General features: G+C 36.6%; 2 protein-coding genes across 6 annotated transcripts in view; one reads left to right on the plus strand and one right to left on the minus strand.

Moving 5' to 3' along the window:
• Positions 1 to 24576, plus strand: part of LOC141381132 (uncharacterized) — a 186495-nt gene that overhangs the window by 106955 nt on the left and 54964 nt on the right. The gene's annotated exons all lie outside the window — the stretch shown is intronic.
• pirt (phosphoinositide interacting regulator of transient receptor potential channels) overlaps positions 5504 to 24576 on the minus strand; it is a 36989-nt gene continuing 17916 nt past the window's right edge. Inside the window, exons 1-2 of one of the 5 annotated variants that reach the window (XR_012400802.1) lie at positions 9506 to 11957; positions 5504 to 9096 (exon numbers count right to left, since the gene is read on the minus strand). Coding sequence is in view for 4 of the 5 variants with exons in the window: in XM_073944121.1 (XP_073800222.1) it covers positions 9880 to 10323 (444 nt within the window). In the remaining variant the exon portion in view is untranslated. Of the gene's footprint in view, positions 11958 to 22104; positions 23732 to 24576 lie in introns of those variants that run through there. The other 4 variants (XM_073944121.1, XM_073944122.1, XM_073944123.1 and 1 more) reach the window with 4 other exon arrangements.

Below are 24576 nucleotides of genomic sequence, written 5' to 3' on the forward strand. Positions count from 1 at the left end.
TATGTATGTATGTATTTATTTATTTATTTTATTTCCAGTGGACATGGGGCGTTTCTTCAGTGTTTTGGCTTTCAGCAGTGACATTTACATTACACTGGAAACTGGACTGAGCAGTTTCAGTTTACTAGAACTTCACTGAATAAAAGATTCATTGGATTTATACATTTTTACGATGAGGTTTTAAATGGTCTTTAAATCAAGAGTTTTACTCTATACACTTCCATTTTGGCTCTTACTTAAAATCATTGTGGTTGAGTAGCAAATCCATTTAATTAATATGAAAAAGGCCACTCAGTTGAAAACACAATTATTAGCCCTCATATGAATTATTTATTCAACTATTATAATCAACACACTTAATAGCCATCCTTAGCATTTGCTTTATACATTTTTTATTTATTTATTCGTTTGTTTGTTTGTTTGTTTGTTTGTTTATATATTTATTTATTTTATTTCCAGTGGACATGGGGTGTTTCTTCAGTGTTTTGGCTTTCAGCAGTGACATTTGCATTACACTGAAAACTGGACTGAGCAGTTTCAATTTACCAAAACTTCATTGAAAAAAGATGCATTGGATTTACACAATTATTTATTTATTTATTGAACAATGATGCCAAAATGGCTTTAAATCAAGAGTTTTTACTGTATACATCTCTCTTTGGCTCTTTATTTAAAGCCTGTACAGCAAATACATTAAATAATGGCAATTTTACTAGCCCTCCTAATTTCAGCACATTTTAAGCATTATAATTTCAATAACTAAACTGGGTTTTTGTCTTTGCCATGATGGCAATAGATAATATTGTATTAGTTATTATGCAAGATACTTAGTAAAATACAGTTTAAAGCTAAAAATAGTACTGGCTAATAATACTGACCTTAGCATTTATTTAATTGTTAGTTCTTCGGTGGACGGGGGTGTTTCTTCAGTGTTTTGGCTTTCAGCAGTAACATTTACATTACACTGAAAACTGGACTGAGCGGTTTCAGTTTACTAGAACTTCACTGAAAAAGATTCATTGAATTTACACATTTTTACAATGAGGTTTTAAATGGGCTTTAAATCAAGTTTTACTGTATACATCTGCCTTTTGGCTCTTTATTTAAAGTCATTGCGGTTGAGTAGCAAATACATTTAATTAATATGAAAAAAGCTACACAGTTGAAGACCATTAGAACTCCTATGAATTTCAACAATTTTCAACACATTGTATTCATAGTTTATTCATAGTTATTATACAAGATAATAGTATTCAGTAAAGTGCGATTTAAAGCTAATAATACTGGCTAATAATATTGACCTTACCATTTATTTATTTATTTATTTATTTATTTATTTATTTATTTATTTATTTATTTATTTATTTATATATTTTTTATTTATTTGTTTGTTTGTTTTTTAATGCAGCAACATTTATTTATTAATTTTTAGTGCAGCAACATTTATTTATTTAGTTTTAATGCAGCAACGTTTATTTATTTATTTTTAATGCAGTGACATTTATTTATTTATTTATTTATTCATTTTTAATGCAGCAACATTTATTTATTTATTTTTTCATTTTTAATGCAGCAACATTTATTTAATTATTTACTTATTAATGTTTAATGCAGCAACATTTATTTATTTACTTATTAATATTTAATGCAGCAACATTTATTTATTTTTAATGCAGGATCATTTATTTATTAATTTATTTTTAATGCAGCAACATTTATTTATTTATTTATTTTTAATGCAGCAACATTCATTTATTTATTCATTTTTAGTGCAGCAACATTTATTTATTTATTTTTAAACCAGCAACATTTATTTATTTAATTATTTATTTTTAATCCAGCAACATTTATTTGTTTACTTATTATTTTTTAATGCAGCAACATTTATTTATTTTATTCATTTTTAATGCTGCAACATTTATTTATTTATTTATTAATTTTGAATGCAGAAATATTTATTTATTTACTTACTTATTATTTTTTAATGTAGCAACATTAATTAATTAATTTATTTTATTAATTTTTAATGCAGCAACATTTATTTATTTATTTATTTATTTATTTATTTATTCATTCATTTTTAATGCAGCAACATTTATTTATTTATTTCAGTGGATAAGCTTAACAGAAAAAAAATGTCTATCCAGTATGTATTTGATTTCTAATAGATTTTTATTTTTTATTTCTTTACGATGATGTAGGATATTTGAAGTAATGAAAGAAAAATAGCTGGAGGAATACAGTATTATGAACAGAATTTAAAGTATTGTTAAAATAGTAATAAATTAATATTTTTACTTTTAGTTTTAAGAAATATTTAGAGCCTTAATGAATTTCTCTTTTGACAACGTTAATTGGTTGTAATATTTACAATTAACATTTTTACACCAGTGTAATTAACAATGGCAACTGAAGTAAAATGGTTGTTAGTTGAAATGAAATAAAATTATTAAAAAGTTACATAAAATCGAAGTATTAATATTTAGAATTAACAAATAAAGGATTAATTGGCACTAAAACTGCAATGAAAATAAAAACTTAATAAAATTAAAACAACACCACATTCGTAATTAGTAAAAAATATAAGAAATTATAATTATGAGAAATAGTATAAACACCAAGCACATTTTTTTTTAAACGACAACAAAAATACATCTCACACAACAAATAACAACGTAAGTCAATATCCAATGACTATTTTAATAACCATCAATTAACATTATGCATGTTTTTAAAATTAGCATTGAAGCAACACACAAAGCAGGCAAAGACTAAATACGCCCATAACCAAAAACACTGAGAAAACTAAAAGACAAACTACAATTTCTGGAGAAAATATGAATTATCTTCACAGACTCAACATATGCAGCATCCATATAAAACACTTATGCCAATATGATCAACCAAAACAAGTTATTCATAATACATTGGTTGGAATAACTAAATTCTATAGTAAATATAATAGTGACTCTTACTTTAGCAAACACCAGTTTAACTGTATAATATACATATATACATACAATGTAATGCATAAGTGTGCTCACTTCTGAGATTTTAAAGTACCAAACGTCTTCATCATCGCTAAACAACAGCAGAAAACATCCAAACGTTTTCAATGTCTAATTTAAGTCAGATCCCAGCTTATACAGTTTAAGCTATAAAGTAACACAGTTTTCCAAGCATGCAAAACCTGTATAGTTCACATTTGCAAACAGTATTAGACAAGGAAATTGGAAATCCCTTTCCTTTTTCTAATGATAAGCATTGCTATTTCTCCAAGTTGGTAGAATACAGCTGAACGGGATAAAAACATAACCCCATATCATCTCATCCTCTGCATGAATTGAAAATGTACTGTTTGTTTTGCTGCTAGCACACATTGTTAGTCTTAAAGTGCACAATAAATCTGTGTAAATAATTCCACTGACAAAAAAACTGGTTATTTTTTGTAATCTTCAATTAAAATCTGGATTGACAATTCTCTGATGATGTCAGTTTGACAGATTGGGTGATTTGAGCTTAGCCACGCCCCCTCTAACTGTTAAGCTGCGGTCACACTAGGGTTTGATAATGCAAAATTCTGTCATGTGGCACTGCGAAAAGGGGCGGGATTAAACACGATGTTTAGACATTTAAAAAAGCGAGCGATTGCTCCATGTTTTAAATTTCTGTCCAGAGAGGTCATGTTTTGATCCTCGATTGGTCTCACGCAGTCAAGTGACGCGATTTCGCAGGTCAGAGTTCACCAAGCTTGAACTTCGCACCGCAGCGACCTGCGAAACTTGACGCTTGACCTTGTGTCACCGGTCTGACGCATTCACGTGCGTATGAATGGAAGTCTATGGGGAGAATTGTCCAGTGTGACAGCAGCTTCCAGTGTGAGGCAGAGCACAAAAATAAATCCCCACCCCCAACTAAATATTCTATTTCAGTGTGAAAATGTCAAAATATTGAAATAAAAACGACTGCTAGTTCATTAAGACTGTATCACAAGTATTCTAAATGTTAAATATGAAAACTAGGCATTATGCAACCCTAACTCATTCAGTAAACGTATCCCTATATACATTTCTGGAGAACACCAAATATGTCCTAAAACAGGGATCACCAATCGCAGTCTTGGAGGGCCGGTGTCCCTGCAGGGTTTAGCTCCAACTTGCCTCAACACACCTGCATGGGCGTTTCAAGTAGTATGAGCTTGATTAGCTGGTTCAGGCATGTTTGATTAGGGTTGGAGCTAAAATCTGCAGGACACCGGCCCTCCAGGAACAAGTTTGATGACCCCTGTCCTAGAAGGTAGATTTTTTTTGCAGTTTTTGTTTTCACAAATTCACCAGAGGCCACTGTGTATGCTTTTTTAGATCTCAAATTTCTCTCGCAAGTGCCATTAGTGCCTGCTGTTCTGGTTTATCCAGCAGAAGCTGCTGTCGACTGACTGACTGAATGACTGACAGATCCTCCTATACATACATTATGAGTAATCGCGGGTCAGTTGCGGGTGGATGTAGCGGGACATGGCAGTGGATCAGCGACAAAGCAGAGAGTGGGCTTTGCAGAATGGGAAGATGAGACGCCCAAAATAATGGTTGAAGTGCAAGAGTAGCCTACTGTTCAAAGTATCAGTTAGAGGAGTCTCCAGAGGAAAATCTGCTTTCGTTCTGGGAGAAACAAGATAGCTTATTTCCACAACTGCAGCGCCTTGCAAGAAGAATCTTGTTCATTCCTACGAACGGACATTTAGTACAGCGAGCCGTGTTTTGGAGGCGAGGCAGAATCGCCCGAATCCAGGCAGAAGAAAATGTTGTCTAAAGACAAACTTTCATTTTTATAAATAAATGTTAATTTAAAAATGTTTACGATTATTGTATTGTTTTACTATCAGAGATGCGCAGATTAGCTCCCTGAATCTGCTGCTAATATCCACGGTGACCTATCATCATGCCTTAAACAAAGAATTAAATTATTAAAGTGAAAATCGGGTGCAGATATATATATCAGATAAAACCTGCGGGTGGCAGGTGGATCATTAGTATGAAGCCGCAAATTCGAGTGTGATTTCAGCTGATTTGTGCATCGCTATTAGACAGTAAGTAAACAAAGTGAATAGCGGAAGAACACCCAGCAGAAGCGGGACTGAAGTTACAGACCTGTTGTATGTCCACGTCCGTATGGGACGCTTCTGGGTCCGGAAACGGTACTCGATCCGCCTGTTAGTGACCACTGATCTAGGCTATCTTTACAACAACAACAACAACAAAATAAAATAGCCATCAATGTTTCTGTGTCTGTCTGAATTTACATTGAGTGTCTGTTGAAACACTAATGGCAATGCGTGTGATTTGGCCTCTCCTGCGCATTTGCGCTGTATCTCCTTTACTTGCCATGCTGAAACCCACATAATTGGGTTTCAAATTTACATACTGAGAGGTGATTGGACAGGTCTTCGGACATGCAGTGGATGTGAAAGGTAATCAGAAGCACACAAAAGCGGAACTGCTTTGTTGCAGTTGTTTTTATTAACAAACCAATGTTAATAATGCATATTCTAAAGCGCGGATTACTATGGCGGGACAAATGGACAATATGTCTTTTTGCCGACAACTATTGCATTCCTAATTCTCACCCTGTTTTTTTACTTGTTTATTTAATTTTTTGCCTTTTATTTTTGTTTTGCCTGATTTTTTGGAACCATTCTTTGCCAGACTCGAACCCTGTCATCGCGGTCAACTCCTCTCCGCGTCTCAAGTTCGCTGATATATGTGACGAGCTACTGGGCAAACTGGTAACAGTGGAAAAGCAGTCAGCTAAAAGCAAGGAAAGGAAGAGAAGCAGTCGTTGGCATCATACTGCCCCGTAGCGTTAGATTTTTAAAGACGAAATACAGCAATATGTAGCTCTGGCTACATAATTTGTGCTCTACAGAAACGTATAAGGGAGTATGTTTTGACATTGAGCCTGTGTTGGTTATTTCTGTGCCGCTTGGAGTTTCATGACACATATTAGGTTTAGGACATACAGAATTTAGAATGAAACTTCCGGAAATATCAAATCAGTTGCTGTGTTCGAAATTACTTCTATACTGTATAGTATGCGAGCAGAGTTGTATGTCCGAATTCATAGTATTGGAAAAACTGTTAGATGACCCACTACTTCTGGCGATATTCTGTGGTGCGCATCCAATGGACGCTACGATATCCCATGATGCTATGTGAGAGAATTCAGGAGAGAAGCGACACAATTGATGCAGGTAGGTCATGTGATAATGGCAAATGGAGGATGTAGTACATTCAAAGTCCATTCATACAATATAGAACATGTGATTCAAATGTTTTTGATGTGATCAAAGACCTGTGAACAGTTGATGCCAAGGTATCCATAATCCTGGACCAGGCCAAATCTTGAGCTGATGCTGTAATGGTCATGGAGGAATGGAGAAAATGAGACTCATTCCTGAAACACCCTATACCAGACAAGTCCTCCACATTGATCCCGTGGGCCAGCCTGAACACTTTGACTGACCTTCTCACACCTGTAGATTCTCCACGATGGACATCCAGGGTTCTCCTAGACTGCAGCTCTGCACAAGAAGTTTGGCTATAGGAGAAATGGTCGTGCTACACTGAGCCTGGTTTTTCTCAAGATTTTTTTTCCTTCACTTTTGTTAATTGGTGAAGATTGTTTCTCACCACTGACTTGCTTGGTTTGGGACTTGTGGAGCTGCGCATCAATTGATTTGCTCTTCAGTATTTGGACTTCCAGCAGTGAAAATTAAACCCCACTGAACTGAGCCAATCTGAACTTCAACTCTGAAACCTAGACTGACAGTCCAGTTTACTAGAGCTTCTATGTTAAACTGCTTTGACACAATCTACATGTGAAAGCGCTATAGAAATGAAGATGAATTAATTTGAAATGTACTACCTACTGGAGAAGTACACTGTAAATGAACAGTTTCCATATTTTGTGATTAACAAGTGTTTTCAAGTTTATTTACGGTTGTGAATTGCATTATGGGATGCTGATCTCTGCTCTGTCAGGTTTTGATGCTGAAAATTCAACTCTACAGTTTAACAAAGTGACTTCTGTTGACATTTTAGTAGTTTAAATTGACTTAAAGTCAATTTTTCCAAGGTTAAAAGTTGTTGCAAGAAAGATCAAGCTCCCATAATGCAATTCAAAAGCATAAATAAAATGTTAAAAATAGAAACATGCACCACAAAATATGCAAAACTGCAAATTTACAGATGTTCTTTTACACTGTAGGCGATTTCTGATGTAGCCTGACACTTTCCTTAACTAAAGCTTGATGTGTCGCCATGGAAACTAAAGTTCTTAAACTATACTATCTTTGCGCACACTTTTTCACGTACTATTTTACTGTCTCTCTAAAACAGGTCTTCCTTGTGATGTTCTATTGCACACGTACTTGAACTTTATACGGCCAGTTCTTGAGTATGTCCAGTCTGGGGCGTACTACCTTAAAGTCTCTCTGAGAAGTTATGCTGCGTTCACACCAGATGCAGATGAAGCGTAAAGCACGAGTGACATGCTGCGGCGTGATACGCACAAATAAGGCAGTGCCGTTGGTGCAAATTAAGCGTGTTTTGCTTAATTGACATGCTTAGTGCACATTTCGTGCGAATCCCTCGAGTGGAAAAATCGGAACTTCAGCAGACATTTGCGCTGCGTTAAACAATCATGCGCTTTCTCTGGTAGAGGCGTGATTATGACGTAGCGTCTCATCAAACTGGGCTCAGCTCAGTCTGAAGCACCACTGAAAGCTTCCATCATCCAGGTACAGTTTCTGAACGAGTTGATGAACTCACAGAGCTGGGTGCACCTCTGAAAGGATCTAGTGGACTCAGACACGGTGCCAAACAAATCTACGCTGTTTTTCAGCCTTCCTAAAGCATAAAACACAGCTACTCTCTCAATAAAATCCATGTTAGCCATTTAGCAACAAAGCTAGAGTCACAGTGCAGACAGATGCCCTGCCCATGACATGAATCCGCATCTATTGTGAAGTGAATTCGACGCGTAAATGAAGCGAGCAAACTCAAAATGTTCACGCGTCTATTTATGCGTGAATACTGTGATTTATTCGCACGTTCCGTGTCTTGTGTGAACACAGCATGATGCTGCATTCACACCAGACGTGGAACACGCGTCAAGCGCGAGTGATTTACATGTCAAGTCAATGCAAACGCACGAATAGACATCCTGTGGCATGAATGACGCAAATTGCGCGAATGTCGCAGTGCGAATAGTGCGATACGCGTGAATGGCAAGGGGCGAATTGAGCGTTTTGCACGTTTGACGCATTTAACGTGCGTTTTGCGCGAATCTCTCGAGTTCTAAAATCTGAACTTCAGCTGACATTCGCGCTGCGTTAACCAATCAGAAGCTTGCTCTTCTGTGAACGTGATTGTGACGTAGAACCCTGTTGATGGTGTCCCGGGGGAAATCCTCCAGGCGACACCGACAACAAGTCATCAAACTGGGCTTGGCTCAGTCAGAAGCACCGTTGATAGCCTCCGTAATCCAGGTTCAGTTTCTGGAGGAGTTTATGAGCTCACACAGCTGGACGCACCTCTGAAAGAATGTAATGGACTCAGACACGGTCCTAAAAGTATCAACGCTGTTTTTCAGTCTTCATAAAGCACATAAACACTGTTATTTTCTTCATAAAATTCATGTTAGCCATTTAGCTACGAAGCTAGAGTCAACAGGCAGACAGAAGCCCTGCCCATCACGCGAATCCGCGTCTGTTCTGAAGTGAATTTGACGCGCAAATGAATCGGATTTGACACGCGAATGAAGCAAGTAAACTCAAATGTTCAAGCGCCAATTTACGCGCGAATAGCGTGATTTATCCGTGCCTTCCGCGTCTGGTGTGAACACAGCATAAGAGAGGATCCAAAAGCGATGCTGTCGGATAATAGCTATTCCAAATTCAACTTTTCCAATACTGAATGAAAGGCCTGAGAAAGCCACCATACACCATACGCTCACTAAAAAGCCCAGTTTATCACCACTGCATTGTTTCCTGTCTGAGGCTCCAGTGTCATCCTACCTTCTTCGGCGACTTTTGCTCCCCTGCTAAAAAATCCAGCTTAAACCAGCCTAGGCTGGTTGGCTGGTTTTAGCTGGTCGACCAGCCTGATTTTAGAGGGGTTTTGGCAACTTCCAGGCTGGTTTCCAGCCATTTCCAGCCTGGTCTTAGCTGGTCAGGCTGGAAAATGACCAGCTAAATCCAGCAAAAACCAGCTTGACCAGCCTGGTTTAAGCTGGACATAGCTGGTTTTGGCTGGGCTCCCAGTCTGCTAGGCTGGTCGAGCTGGTTTTAGCTGGTCATCTCCCAGCCTAACCAACTAAGACCAGGCTGGAAATGGCTGGAAACCAGCCTGGAAGTGGCCAAAACCCCTCTAAAACCAGCCTGGTTGACCAGCTAAAACCAGCCAACCAGCCTAGGCTGGTTTAAGCTGGATTTTTCAGCAGGGTCTACCCGGAGTAAAACTAATTAAAACATCATGAACTCTCCCTCGTGCTCTAAAATTGTTGTATAGATCATTTATAATGTTCAATGTTTTTTAGTTATTATTTTACTTTGTTTGTTTATCATGTCATATATTAGTATTTTTATTAGTCAAATATTGTTTCGAGAGTGTGTTTGATGCATTCAGAGAGATCAGAGAGTTGTGCTGCAATACCCTGTCCTGTCAAAATGTAACTAAACTAACCTAAACTACAAACATTGGTATGTTAGTAACACCTAAATAACGTTCATCTTGATTTCAGTGGATCTTCAAAATCACCAATTTAGCGAGTACACAAAAAAAGCAGGTGTTTGTTCCTGTAGTGTCTTGATTTAGGTCCTTCTCATAGGTTCATCTGAGGCTTGTAGTAACTGAGGAGACGTTTGGTGGCGCTCTGATGCCGCATTTCCTTGGTGATCGGCATCAACACCATGCCCACCACCAGCACCATCAGTCCAATGGACAGCAGGGCGGGACCCAGGATATTAGTGGACATGACGGAAACACCGGCGAAGTAGAGTCCGCTCAGCACCATCCCGCAGATCAGCACGCTGCCCCCTGAGGTCATCAGGAGAATGGCGTGCCAGTGGTATTCGCAGCTGCCTGGTGGCGGGTGGGGTGTCCAGCTGCTGTCATGGTGGGACAGACTGAAGACGGTATTTTCGGAGCGAGGCGTCAGCTGCTCCAGGGGGTATGAGGGGGGGCAGTCCCTGAGGGGCAGGTGTTCCGGGACGGACATGTTTTCAGATGTCCCGGCACCTGGAGAAACACACTGAGATGGCAGCGTCTGGGGGAAGAAGTATTCAAGTATTAACTTTTGCGTATTGTTCAAATTACCCTTTCATTATGTTTGGGGCTGTTTTTATCCCATTGACTTCCATTAGAATGACTTTTTTTGATTGCAAAGCCATGACAGCATATAATCATGCATTCTTGATGGTTGGTGGTTTTTCCTGTTGGGAAGAGGTGAAATGTGTCATTTTTTACTGTAGATCATCAGTCAAAAGCATTAACCCTTTAGATAGGCCTGTGCAAAAACGCTTCTGGCTTTTATATGGAGTTCTGTGGAGTAAAACAGCAGATTATAGTGTGCATAAATAAATACACTTACTGTGTTTACTGTGTTCTGAAAGCAGAGCTGCTAATTTTGATTTGCTCAGACATATCAAGATAAATGTACAAGGATCTTTTTCTCACATGTGAGCAGAGTACACACATATAAAAGCCAGAAACTATGCTTTTTTTTTTGCACTTCAACAGATGATCAAGATTAAAAATGACAAATTGGATACTTCCCAACTGGGAAATTCACCAACAATAAAAAAAAAAAAAAACTGCATGATTATATAGTGTCAAGGCTTTTCAATCAAGAATGTAATTATAAAGGAAGTCAATGGTACGGTGGCTGAGAGTTTAACATGCTGCAAATCAAGAAAACACCAAAAATTACAGCAATTACCAAAAAAAAAAAAAAACAGCAAATTGAAAAAAAGATCTTCATTTGTTTAACAGCACACGTGCTGCAAACAAACTGATACACTCATGAAGACAACAGAACAAAACGCAAATGTTTCAAGGGGACCCAAAAACATGAAGGATGCCGCAACTTCATTGCTCAGTAAAGTTGTAAGTCATCTTTGAAAAGTGAGTTCTTTGTTAATTTTAACATCCTCATTACCTGGGGCCTCATGTATCAACGCTGCGTAGGCACAAAAACTTTGTGTACGCCAGGTTTCACGCTCAGAATCGCTCGCGATTGGATTTACTAACGATGAACTGAATGTGGGAATGTGCGCAGTTCCACGCCAGCTTTATGGCTGGCGTACGCACATTTTTTGTGCGTGTCTGTTTTATTTCCATTGGCGACTCCTAGAGGCAGTTGTGTTAAATTGCTCTCCACAAAGTGTCTTTGAGCCTTGCAATGGCAGCTGTATGAGACGGGTTCATCTAGCAGGTATATAAGGTTTCCATACCATGCAGTTGACCAGCCAAACATTAAAGCGCAATTTGCAGCGATCGCCGGTTTTCCCAATGTAATCTGAGCAATCTACTGACTTATTAACTTATTAATGAGTCCTACTTGTCTTTTTCGTGATAAATAGTTGGCAAAATCTGATATGTAGCGGGGGAAACAAAAAGAATGAGTTCATCAGACGCTGTATTCGAACCAAGTTCATGCTCGAACGTGTCAAAACATGTTGACGTGATTTACGAGCTGCACCACTGAGACTGTTCTACAACATTTTACACCTATAAATCACACTATTTCTTTTATAATTCACTCAGTGCGATGTTCAGACCCAACTGTGTTAACCGCATCAGCTAAACTCTCCCACTCTATTTTTTTTTTATTTGTTGTTAATTCCGGAGGACAAACTTACAAACAACACCATTTTTCTCCGGTCTAAAGCAGCACCTCCAAATCACATTCTGTTCAAAGTTTCTCTTTTTGCTTGCGTTTGCCTTTGCTTTTTCGTTTGGTTTTGCCAAAGTAGAGTCATTAGCATATTCATACAGGGGAGGAGGCAGGGAGGGGTTTTGTGCTCGTGCATGTTGCGCTCAGTTTCACGTTCATTCGGATGTACAAAAGAATATGCGTGAGATTCGGCGTACGCAGTGTTTCATACATCTGAATTTTTTTCTGCGTACGCACATTTACAGCTTTGTGCGTACGCAATGTTTTAGTATGATTTCCACGCAAGTCTTCGTACAAGAGGCCTTTAGTCTTTTGTATTTATTAGTATTTTATTAAATATCGATAATCTAAATAACCGGGTCTGTCACGTTTTAAGATCCCACTCAAGTGTTCCACGCTGTTTGAAAGTGTTGTGACAAAATAAAAACTGTTTTGTTTAATGTTAAAAAATAAGAACATGATGACTAACTTATTTTGATGCTAAATATGACTAAGTTATATTTAACACAAAAACATGTTGTCATAACTTATTGATCATGAATACATTGTAAAAATGACTGGATCCCTTAAATGTTTAAGTTCGGCCCAATTAAAGGGATAGTTGACCCAAAAAACACTTTACACACTCACCCTCAAGGTTTCATATATTAATGAGTTTCTTTTTTTCCTGTTGTAAAATGATGAAAACATGCAACCATTGACTAGCTAATATTCTTGTTACAGGTTTACAGCATTCTTCAAAATATCTTCTTTTGTGTTCAACAAAGTCAAGTAGGTTTTGCACAAGTGAACGATAAGTAAGAATTTTTGGGTGAACTACCTCTTTAGTCAAATGAGTTAATTTAAGTTACAGTTTTTCTCAGTCGCTTTGGTGTGTTTCTCACAACACCAGTGCATTTCTGCACAACAGTTAATGCATTTCTCTAAACAATTAGTACAAACTGCAAAACCTAGCTGATAACCTGCAAAAGCGCGTCACATGCTCAAAATGGATAGTTCATTCCTTAAAAGCAAGTATTGATGTCAATCAAAGTGTCAGTATCATCAAAATGAAAAGTCCTGACACCATTGTTTATGAACAAGATAGTCAAATGGCTTAGTCATGTTTTCATTATGACAGTTCACTCTCTACATTTTTTCAACACAAAAAAGTCAGATTTTGGTGACACGTCCTGAAAATGCTCAAGACAGCACTATATACTATTTGCACAGCTATTTGAAAACTACAGCAAAGTTAGACATCACTGCATTTAGTAAGGTATCTGAGTACAAGACACTGGATATGTATGTTTCACATTTTTACTGCATTTGCTCGTCGCAATTCTAATTTATTCCCAGCATTGTGCTAAAGAATAAACACACCCTTATTTACAACAAACATAAGCTTTCTTTGGGTAGAGCTGGGCACAACTGTAAATTATATTGCAGAACATATTGGAACTGAACCTACAACATACACAGGTCAGTAAATCATTCATGAAATTGTTCAATTTAGAAGACATTTTCAGAAAAATAAAGATTTATTATTTTTTTTAAATAAAATTAGCTTGACAGATTTTGACAACTAGTTCAACATTTTTGTCTGTAATGACTCAAGCAATGAAATGAGGACTATTAGTTTTACATGAAATGACTATTCAGCATTTACAAGTTTAGTTAATTTTGACTGACATGACATAAGCAAATGATAATGTTATAAACAGCAGAGAGTTGTATGAAAGCAACTGATGCATGTCCAAAAGCATTCGCAATTTGTTGGAAGGAATGAGAAATTGCTACTATGATGTGCACAAATGACTAATTGTTTTGAGAAATGCATGAACTGTTGTGCAAATGTAAATAGAGTTGTGAGAAATGCACCAAAGCCACTGAGAAAAACTGTAAAATGACGTCAAACTGACTTATAACTGTATAAATAATACAATTAAGTTAGAACATGATTAACTTACCTCCAGTTGCACAGACAAGGCTTAAGGCTAGTCCTAGATTAAATTGCATGTTTGAGCTGTCTTAACTAAAAGTAACTTGCAGTTAGATACCTTAAGACCTTAGTGGCATTGTTTTGTATCCAGAATTTACACCAATAATGTTTTTTTTTTAACAGCATTTATATAAAAGTGACTTAAATAAGCTAATTTAACTAAGGTCTAGTCCTGACTTAAGCTAAGCCTTGTTTGTGAAACTGGACCTTAGTTTAATAAGTTATAATGAATGTTTTCTTGAGTCATTTATCATATGATCGTTTTACAGTAGGATACAACAGTTTGTACAAGAGGATTTTTCACATTTTCTAAGCCAGAAGGTGAAAATTTATTTATTTATTTAGTAAAATAAGTTAACAAACTCTTCTCAGATATATGATGAATCCATTTGTACAAATATTTAATACTTATTTATTCATTACTTTTGCTTCTTCTTAGACTCTATTTCAGAGTTCGCCACAGCAGAATAAATTGCCAACTAGTCCAGCATGTTTTACGCAGCGAATGCCCTTCCAGTACTGGGAAACCTCCATACACATTCACATTCATACACTATGGAAAATTTAGATCACCCAATTTACCTATAGCACATGTGTTTGGACTGTGAGGGAAACCAGAGCACCCGGGGAAAACACCAACCATGGGGAGAACACTCAAACTTCATACAGAAATGCCAACTGACCCAGCCGGGGCTTGAACAAGCAAGCTAACCACTGAGCCCCATTTTCGCCCTGTTTAATACTTATTAGACTGCATTACAGACTATATTCATGAATCAAATAAACATGATGACCAATGTTAAACTGATGTTATTGACTGCATAACAATAAGCAAGAGTCATGCACAGTTAATGCTGATTATAGTTATAATGTAGTAATAACTGTTTATTGTGTGTACATGACCACACCCTGATCAGCTATTTTTCACCATCATAAACAGCCCATAAGCTAACATATAAGAGGCTACAGTAAAAGTGCAGAGAGTTCAATGAGGTCTTACCTGACAGAAGCGCGTGCGTGCGTGCGTGCGTGTGTGCGGGGAGTCTCCTCTTATCTGGAGTCTGAAATCAGTCCGATCTGTCAGATGAGCTTCAGTCCTGTCAGCTCGTCTGCTGTGAGATGATCCAAGACCTCAGAGGAGTGTGTGTGTGTGTGTGTGTGTGTGTGTGTGTGTGTGTTAGAGTGAGATAGAGAGAGAGCTAAAGTGCATTAGATAGACACTAAGTGGAATTCTCTCTCTCATCCTTTTGTTTCTCAGTTTCTCTCAGTTCATTCACTCACAGCTTGACCAGAACAGCTTGAGAATGACAGAGAGACTGATATATAGAACAATAGATAGATAGATAGATAGATAGATAGATAGATAGATAGATAGATAGATAGATAGATAGATAGATAGATAGATAGATGGATGGATGGATGGATGGATGGATGGATGGATGGATGGATGGATGGATGGATGGATGGATGGATGGATGGATGGATGGATGGATGGATAGAGGGATAGACAGATATATAGATAGTAGATAGATAGATAGATAGATAGATGGATGGATGGATGGATGGATGGATGGATGGATGGATGGATGGATGGATGGATGGATGGATGGATGGATGGATGGATGGATGGATGGATGGATGGATAGATAGATAGATAGATAGATAGATAGATAGATAGATAGATAGATAGATAGATAGATAGATAGATAGATAGATAGATAGATAGATAGATAGATAGACGGATAGATAGACAGACAGACAGACAGACAGATAGATAGACAGATAGATATATAGATAGACAGATAGATAGATAGATAGATAGATATATAGATAGATAGATAGACAGACAGACAGACAGACAGACAGACAGACAGATAGATAGATAGATAGATAGATAGATAGATAGATAGATAGATAGATAGATAGATAGATAGACGGATAGATAGATAGATAGATAGATAGATAGATAGATAGATAGATAGATAGATAGATAGATAGATAGATAGATAGATAGATAGATAGATAGATAGATAAATAGATAGATAGATAGATAGATAGATAGATAGATAGATAGATAGATAGATAGATAGATAGATAGATAGATAGATAGATAGATAGACGGATAGACAGATAGACAGACAGATAGATAGATAGATAGATAGATAGATAGATAGATAGATAGACAGACAGACAGACAGATAGATAGACGGATAGATAGATAGATAGATAGATAGATAGATAGATAGATAGATAGATAGATAGATAGATAGATAGATAGATAGATAGATAGATAGATAGATAGATAGATAGATAGATAGATAGATAGATAGATAGATAGATAAACAGACAGACAGACAGATAGATAGACGGATAGATAGACAGATAGATAGATAGATAGATAGATAGATAGATATATAGATAGACGGATAGATAGACAGACAGACAGACAGACAGACAGACAGACAGACAGACAGACAGACAGACAGACAGACAGACAGACAGACAGATAGATAGATAGATAGATAGATAGATAGATAGATAGATAGATAGATAGATAGATAGATAGATAGATAGATAGATAGATAGATAGATAGATAGATAGATAGATAGATAGACAGACAGACGGATAGACGGATAGACAGATAGACAGATAGACAGATAGATAGATAGATTTAATGTTAGTATAGATAGGTAGAACGATAGATAGACAGACAGAGAGACAGACAGACAGACAGACAGACGGAATTGAGCTCAATGAAAAGCAAGGCTCATTTGGTTTCTGTGTTGGTCCTGAATCAGAGGCGAGCCTACATTCAGAGCCTGTCCTGACCACAGCAGTGAGTCTGTCAGACTGTTTCCAGTCGAGCGGGTCTGCAGGTCACTGCGGGTCACTTCTGCTTGCGATTCAGGAAAACAAACATCCAGACTGTTGATATTCAGTTCACCTGCTCGCCAGAAACTCATTTCATCCACAGAGGACTGAAGTGCATGTGGGGGGAAAACAGGTCAGACAATGTTAAATCAAAGTAAATGGAGATATTAAAATAGATGGAATAGAAACAAATGGTTTACTGAAACAAATAAAAATTAATGTTTAAAAATAAGGCGGCACGGTGACTAAAGGTCCCAGCTGGGTCAATGGCGGTTCTGTGTGGAGTTTGCACGTTCTCCCCATGTTGGCGTGGGTTTCCTTCGGGTGCTCTGGTTTCCCCCACAGTTCAAACACATGCACTATAGGGGAATTGAATAAACTAAATTGGCCGTAGTGTGTGAATGAGTGAATGAGTGTGTATAGGTGCTTCCCAGTACTGGGTTGCAGCTGAAAGGGAATCTGCTGCATAAAACATATGCTGGCTTAGTTGCTGGTTTATTACACTGTTGCGACATCTGATAAATAAGGGAAGCCAAAGGAAAATGAAGGAATTAATGTTAATAATGGAATAAACTAAGATTCTTTCATTTTCTTTTTCGGTTTAGTCCTTTTATTTATCAGGGGTCGCCACAGTGGATTGAACTGCCAACTAATCCAGCACATGTTTTACACAGCGGATGCCCTTCCAGCTCCAACCCATCACTGGGAAACACACATACACTCTAACATCCACACACTACGGACAATTTATCTTATATAATTTACCTATAGCGCATGTGTATGGACTGTGGGGGAAACCCACGTGAACACAGAGAGAACATCCAAACTCGACATGCAAACCAGCGACCTTCTTGTTGTGAGGCGACAGTGGTACCTACTGCGCCACCTCCTAAACCTCATATGAAAATATTCTAACCCAATCTGAAAGACACTAAAAAAACCACAAGTAAAATTACTGACGAAAATGTAATTAGCAGAGAAAACACATAATGCAAAACATTATTAAAATTAAAACATAAATTAAAACTAAACATTAATTTTAACCATAAATAAAAGTTAAACTGGCAAAATGACTTACACTAAAAATGTAAAGAAAATTGTACAAATAAAATAAATAAAAAAACAGACATATTATAATCTAATAAAATAAAATGTAAACATGTTAAAAATAACTCAATATATGAATACTGTCATATTCATTCATTTTCCTTCGGCTTAGTCTCTATTTCAGATGTTGCCACAGTGGAATGAACCACCAACTCTTCCAGCACATGTTTTATGCAGCAGATGCCCTTTAGCCACAACCCAGTACTGGGAAACTCATACACACTCATTTACACACTCATTCAGGCACTACAGTCAATTTAGACTGTATTCAGGTGATTAAGCCAAAACTTTCTTTAGTTAAACAAAGTGAAAACTGAAGTCATTGCGTTTGGGAACAGAGATGAGGTTCTCAAGGTGAATGCGTACCTTGGCTCTAAAGGTCAAGTGACAAAAAATAAGGTCAAGAATCTTGGTGTGACTCTGGAGACAGATTTGAGTTTCAATTGTCATGTCAAAGCAGTCAGTAAATCAGTATACTATCACCTCAAAAATATTGCAAGAATCAGATGCTTTGTTTCTAGTGAAGACTTACAGAAACTTGTTCATGCTTTTATCAGCAGCAGGGTGGATTACTGTAATGGACTCCTCACTGGCCTTCCTAAAAGGACAGTCAGCTGGACTGCTGGAATAAGCTTCCAGAAATGATCAGATGTGCTCCAACATTAGGCACATTCAAATCACGACTGAAAACACATCTGTTTAGCTGTGCCTTTACTAAATGAGCACTGTGCTGCCTCCGACAGATTGCACTATCATGTTTTTCTCTTCTTCTTCATTCTTTTTCACATTTTACCTGTTTTTGTGTTTTTTTTACTCATTTTTATTATTTGTTTTTATTTTTATTTTACTTGTTTATTTTATTCTTGTTTATGTAAAGCATTTTGAATTGCCACTGTGTATGAAATGTGCTATATAAATAAACTTGCCTTGCCTAGTTGACTCAATTCACCTATAGCGCATGTGTTTGGACTGTGAAATCCACGACAACACGAGGAAAACATACAAACTTCACTCAGAAATGCCAACCACGCAGTGTTAACCACTAAGCCACTGTGCTACCCCTAATAAAATAAAATATTTTTGAAAATAAATGAGTATAGATTGAAATACACAATAAAACCTGTTGTGAAAGACACAAAAAAATTACAGGTAAAATGAATGACGAAAGTGCAAAAAGCAGTAAGCATAAAATGAAGCACCAAAATTGCAAAAACTAAAATTGCAAAAAGTAATTAGCTGAGAAAAACAACAAATTAAAGCACACACACACACACGCACACACACACGCACGCACACACACACACACACACACACACACACACACACACACACACACACACACACACACACACACACACACACACACACACATATAGGGCTGTCATGATTCCATACATTTAGGTATGCTAATTATCACAAGTACTATATTTTCTTTGTTATAATACCTACATTTAATGAATTATTCACTTATCATTGAGAACCTACATGTACTTATTTGTATGGATTTTGTTTTATTTTTATATACTGTGACTGTTCTGTTTGTACATTTTACAAACTACAGAGGCACCTCTATTGTTTTGGAGACAAAGTATCGATGTGCTACTGAGCTACCGGTAAACCGTGCAACCCTTTTATTCTCCTGAGACCCCACCCATTGACTTGTGTCCTCTGTAGTGGACATTGTGTTTTCATGAATTTTCGTTGAATTTTTTGAGCTTCTCTGTCGAGTCCTGTTGAGCTGTTGACCTGTTGGGCTCTCTAGTGATTTATCATTTGATTGGCAGGCATGCTAGGAACCACTTCTTACACTGCATCCAAAATGGCCGACATACAAACAAGCACATTTTATGGGGAGGAGAGAGGCATGTAAAATTTAGCTCTTTAAATGTTTTTTGACTATTATTATAACATATATATTTGTTAATTAAAGTGTCAGGAACAATAAATTTAGCTTTTAAAGCTGTTAACTTGTTTGTATTTTAAAATATCATCCTTTTTTAAATGTCCACTATACTGGACCATCTTAATGTAATTAATGACTGCAAACTGCAGAACTGAAGCAGAGAGGATTCTTTATAAAATAGTTGAGGGAGACAATAAAAGAATTACAATCAGTTTTAAAACACTTTTATGCTTAATTTGTTTTGGATTAACATAACTTCTTGATGTATATTTTTGAGTCTCTTTCAAACTAAACTGTTTCAGGAATTTCAATACAAATCGGAAAAATGGCTTTTGTTTAGTTTTTGTTGCATTAATATTGGATTAATATGCCTTTACAGCCATATCCTGTACAGTTTTGTTGAATTGTAGAATTTTTTTTAGCCCAAAGGATGTCGGAAATTACAGAAAAAAGACAATTTTTTTCTTTGTGTCTCAGGAGGATATATATATATATATATATATATATATATATATATATATATATATATATATATATATATATATATATATATATATATATACAAAGAAATTAGTATTAACTATTCCAAAATATATTCTAAATGAATAAAAACCTAAAATTTTATCAATAAGAAAAACTAAATAAATTCTAATTAAACAGAAATATTGAAATCAAAAATAACATAAAATATAAAAAAGCTATTATGAAAAAACTAAAAATATGAATATTGTAATGCACATCCATAATAAAATATTTAAAGCTGTCAGAAAGGGAGCCCGATGCTATAAATCAGTAAACTAAGCAGCAGTATAACCATATTAAGTATGTAAACAAATTAAACACCTTATAACACTTTAGTGAAATCTTAAATAATTAGTTTCTGATAGTTTATTAAAACAAATCAACTCAATGAACCATCCAGTCAAATAAGTCATATTTACCAGCAGTCAACACGAGAGGGCAGTAGAGCTTCATTATTAACCGCCTGCTCCATCAAAACCCGCCTGTGTTCTCTCCGAAAGACAATATTCACCACACACGCAAACACGCACACACACTGACTAGGCTTTCAGCAGTTTATCGACAACTTCCCAAATACCAGCAGCTCTCCTGCAGAGCAGAAGCACAGCAATAAGCAACAACAACAAACCCAACCAGACATCTTTAATGTTTCACCTCAGCCAAATGGATCCGTCTGGTCGAAACCGTTCAACATTAAAAATGTGTTTACACAACCTAAAATATGTTGGACGGGCCTTATAGAACTTTCTATTTGCCTACAGTCAAGCCCAAAATGAGTCGTTCCCCAGGCAAATTCTGACTCTTTTGACTGGAAATGACACAAAATGTTTTAAGTGCTTCACATGGAAACCCATAGATCCTATTGGGCTGCATTAATTAATAATATAGACAAACTACCGGTTTGTAAACATTCAGGATGTGTGCGCAGCAAGGTTACAGAAAAAAGGAGAGCGCTAGCATTTACAGCGACGGAATGACATCGGATGCTGTACAGTTTGTTGTTGTCTTAGAGATAATTATATTGATAACAAATGATATATATTATTTACATAATGCTTTCAGTGTATTATAACAGCTCGTCACCCAGTGATGAGCACAGTTATTCGGCGTTAAAGTGAGCGGTGTTCGTCTGACGGGTCCATTTGCGATAGCACCCTCCCAATGGATATTGGAAATCTCATTGAAACTGATTTTAAAAGTGATTTTACAAGAGAGAAGTTAAAGACCTACAAGTCTTTGGATGCCAACAATGTTGTTCTGTGTGTTCATGTGCAAGAAATAATGCTCCATGATGACCAGATTCAACACTATGTAGAGCTAAAAACCGAGTTTCTGCCTAGCCTAAGACAAGGAAAGAAGACGGAGCTGTACAAGGCCTGAGTCATCATCAACAAGTAAAACAACTGCATTCTGACAGTGAACTGCACCAGTATGGCAGGGTATGTGAACTTACAATTTTACAGTTTATTCTTAGCATTCAGTGTCTGCAGTTTAATTCACCATATTTAATTTTGCTGAAATCATGGCTGCAATCTACAACGAGTGATGTGTATGATTCAGCATAGCGTGAACTTGCCTGATATAAAATGAGAAAAGCAGAGTCCAGCATTTTTAACTAGGTCCTCGCTCAACTCAGCTCCCTTTTAGCCAAAAATGTCTGCAGTTGGAATTAAAGCAGTGTGGTGTACAGTAAAAGTTAAGTTTTCTATTTTTGCACTTTCGAATTCGGCATTGTAACGACGGGGAGTAACACCACAACAGAAGGTAGGATCCAATATGCAGGTTTATTCACAGTCAGGCAAGCAGTGGTCAATACGGGAGCAAACAGATGTATGAGGGCAATCCAGAGTCGAAGTCAAAACAACAGGCAGCTGGTCAGAGGCAGGCAGCAAACGGCATTAAATAAATAAGCAAGGCAAAGGATCAAAAACAACGCAAAGACAGACAAAGGAAACGCGTTGTAATGTCACTGTGACAGATAACAAGACTCAGCAACATGTGTGTGGAACAAAGGGATATAAATAGTCCAAACAATCATTGTGTGAGTGGCTTCAGCTGTGAGAGTGCAATCAGTGTGGATCTGGAACTGGTTGTGTGTGTGTGGCATGACTGGGTGTTGTAGTCAATAACTTGGCAGATATGTAGTTCAATGAGTGTGAATGTGTGTGTGTGAATGTTTACCAGCGACATCTGGTGGTTGTTCACTGGTGAACATGACAGGCATCCTACCGCACAACACAACATGTTTGCTATTGCAACCGGGAACCCGTGTGACGTAGGTTGGTAATTCCTCTATAGACTGGAGAAAAGCTTGGTTGTTGCCTTATAGATACTTTCTTTCTAATAAAACTAAAGAAATGCACTTATAAATATTGCATAAAATATATCCGGTTAACTCATTCATTTCCAAATATATTGATATTCCAAGTAGGCCTAAATGTACATTTAGTGGTAAGGAAACTTTAATACATTTATTTTGTATGTGTGAATTTGTTCAAGTTTTGGTTCGACTTGTATCAATGTTTAAACACTCCTCCTACCTTTCCTTCCTATCTTTATTTTAAAATGATTTATTTGCTATTACACAGAATCTGCTCATAAATAAAAAATAAAAAAAAACGAAAAAAAAAACATTATGTTCAACTTTTTTATGACGTTTGTAATTTTTTTTTATACATAAACAAAAATCTCCACTATTCAACATTTTTCTGACTGAAGTTGACTCACTGCTCAAATCTTTCCAACAAAAACAGCATCACAGTTTTGGTACTATATGAAGAACTGTTGTCTATTGACTCTGATTTGGGTTAGATAGCTTCCTGTAATGCTCTTGAGGTTGTATATATTCATTCATGAATAAAAACAAAGACAATCAAACATAAAAAACATGGAAGCCCATGCCCACAACTGAATTATAAAAAGGTTATTGTGAATAGTTGTCTCAGAATTGTGACTTTATATCTTAGAGTTGGGAATTTACATCTCACAATACTGACTGAACTAGTTATTTCAAGAAGGTAGTGAGTGAATCATCTGTTGAACTGCATCCCAATCATCACAAATACTGTTGAAGACCTACTAGAAACCACATTAACCCAAGAGTCTCACAGAAGTCAGTCAAATTTGGTGTAGAAAAAGTCATGGTTTGGGGTTACATTCATTATAGGGGCGTGCAAGAGATCTGCAGAGTGGATGGCAACATCATCAGCCTGAAGCATCAAGACATTTGTGCTGCCCATTACATTACAAACCACAGGAGAGGGCAAATTCTTCAGCAGGATAGCGCTCCTGCTCATACTTCAGCCTCCACATCAAAGCTCCTGAAAGCAAAGAAGGTCAAGGTGCTCCAGGATTTGCCAGCCCAGTCTCCAGACATGAAAATTATTGAGCATGTCTAGGGTAAGAAGGAGGAGGCATTGAAGATGAATCCAAAGAATCTTGATTAACCCTAAAATTGTATTTTATTAAAATATTTATAATAAAACGTATAATCTGACTGATCTAACAGAAAGAAGCTAATCTTTGCTGTAATTGTATAATTCTAATAATTTTAATGAAAGAAAGGAGAGTTTAGGTATAAATATTTACATTTTCTAAGTGCTACAGTGTCCTTTGGTTTACCCTGCAATATTTTAATAAAATAAAAAAATAAAAAATAAAGAAAACTCTAAAATAATCTAACTAAAGGATCCATGTTCTGCTGCACACTGTATGTATCTCCTGGTTCACAACAGGAAGGGACAGGACTATCAAAACACATATTTATATACAGTAACTTAATAGGAAAAACACTGGAAGGACATGGGGTGAAGACAGACATCAACATAGCAAGAATACCAGACAATAACTCAATAAAACACAGGACTATAAGTACACAAAGGATGATAAAGTGAACCCTCTCAAGGCAGGCGTTGCTGATTTGCAACAGTTAAAAAATAACTACCTTATTACTCCAGATACGTATTTTTGAGCTTTTTTACTCAGAAGTACCACTGCAGGACTTTGTTGTCCATTATTAACAAACAGTTTACCCACTTCCTCACCAGATGACACACACAAAAAAGTTTCTTTGAGTACCACATGACAAAGTGCCTTGAAAACATGACCTACTCAGAGAGGATTTGAGATATTGGATTTGGATGCCATATTGTTTTTGTTGTTGTTCTGCCACTGTAAAGCAATTTGTTACATTGTTTGAAAAGTTGTATATAAAAAGTTATTGTTCATATCATATTCAGT

The sequence above is a fragment of the Danio rerio genome, chromosome 3, assembly GCF_049306965.1.
Source record: "Danio rerio strain Tuebingen ecotype United States chromosome 3, GRCz12tu, whole genome shotgun sequence".
Taxonomy (NCBI): Eukaryota; Metazoa; Chordata; class Actinopteri; order Cypriniformes; family Danionidae; genus Danio; species Danio rerio.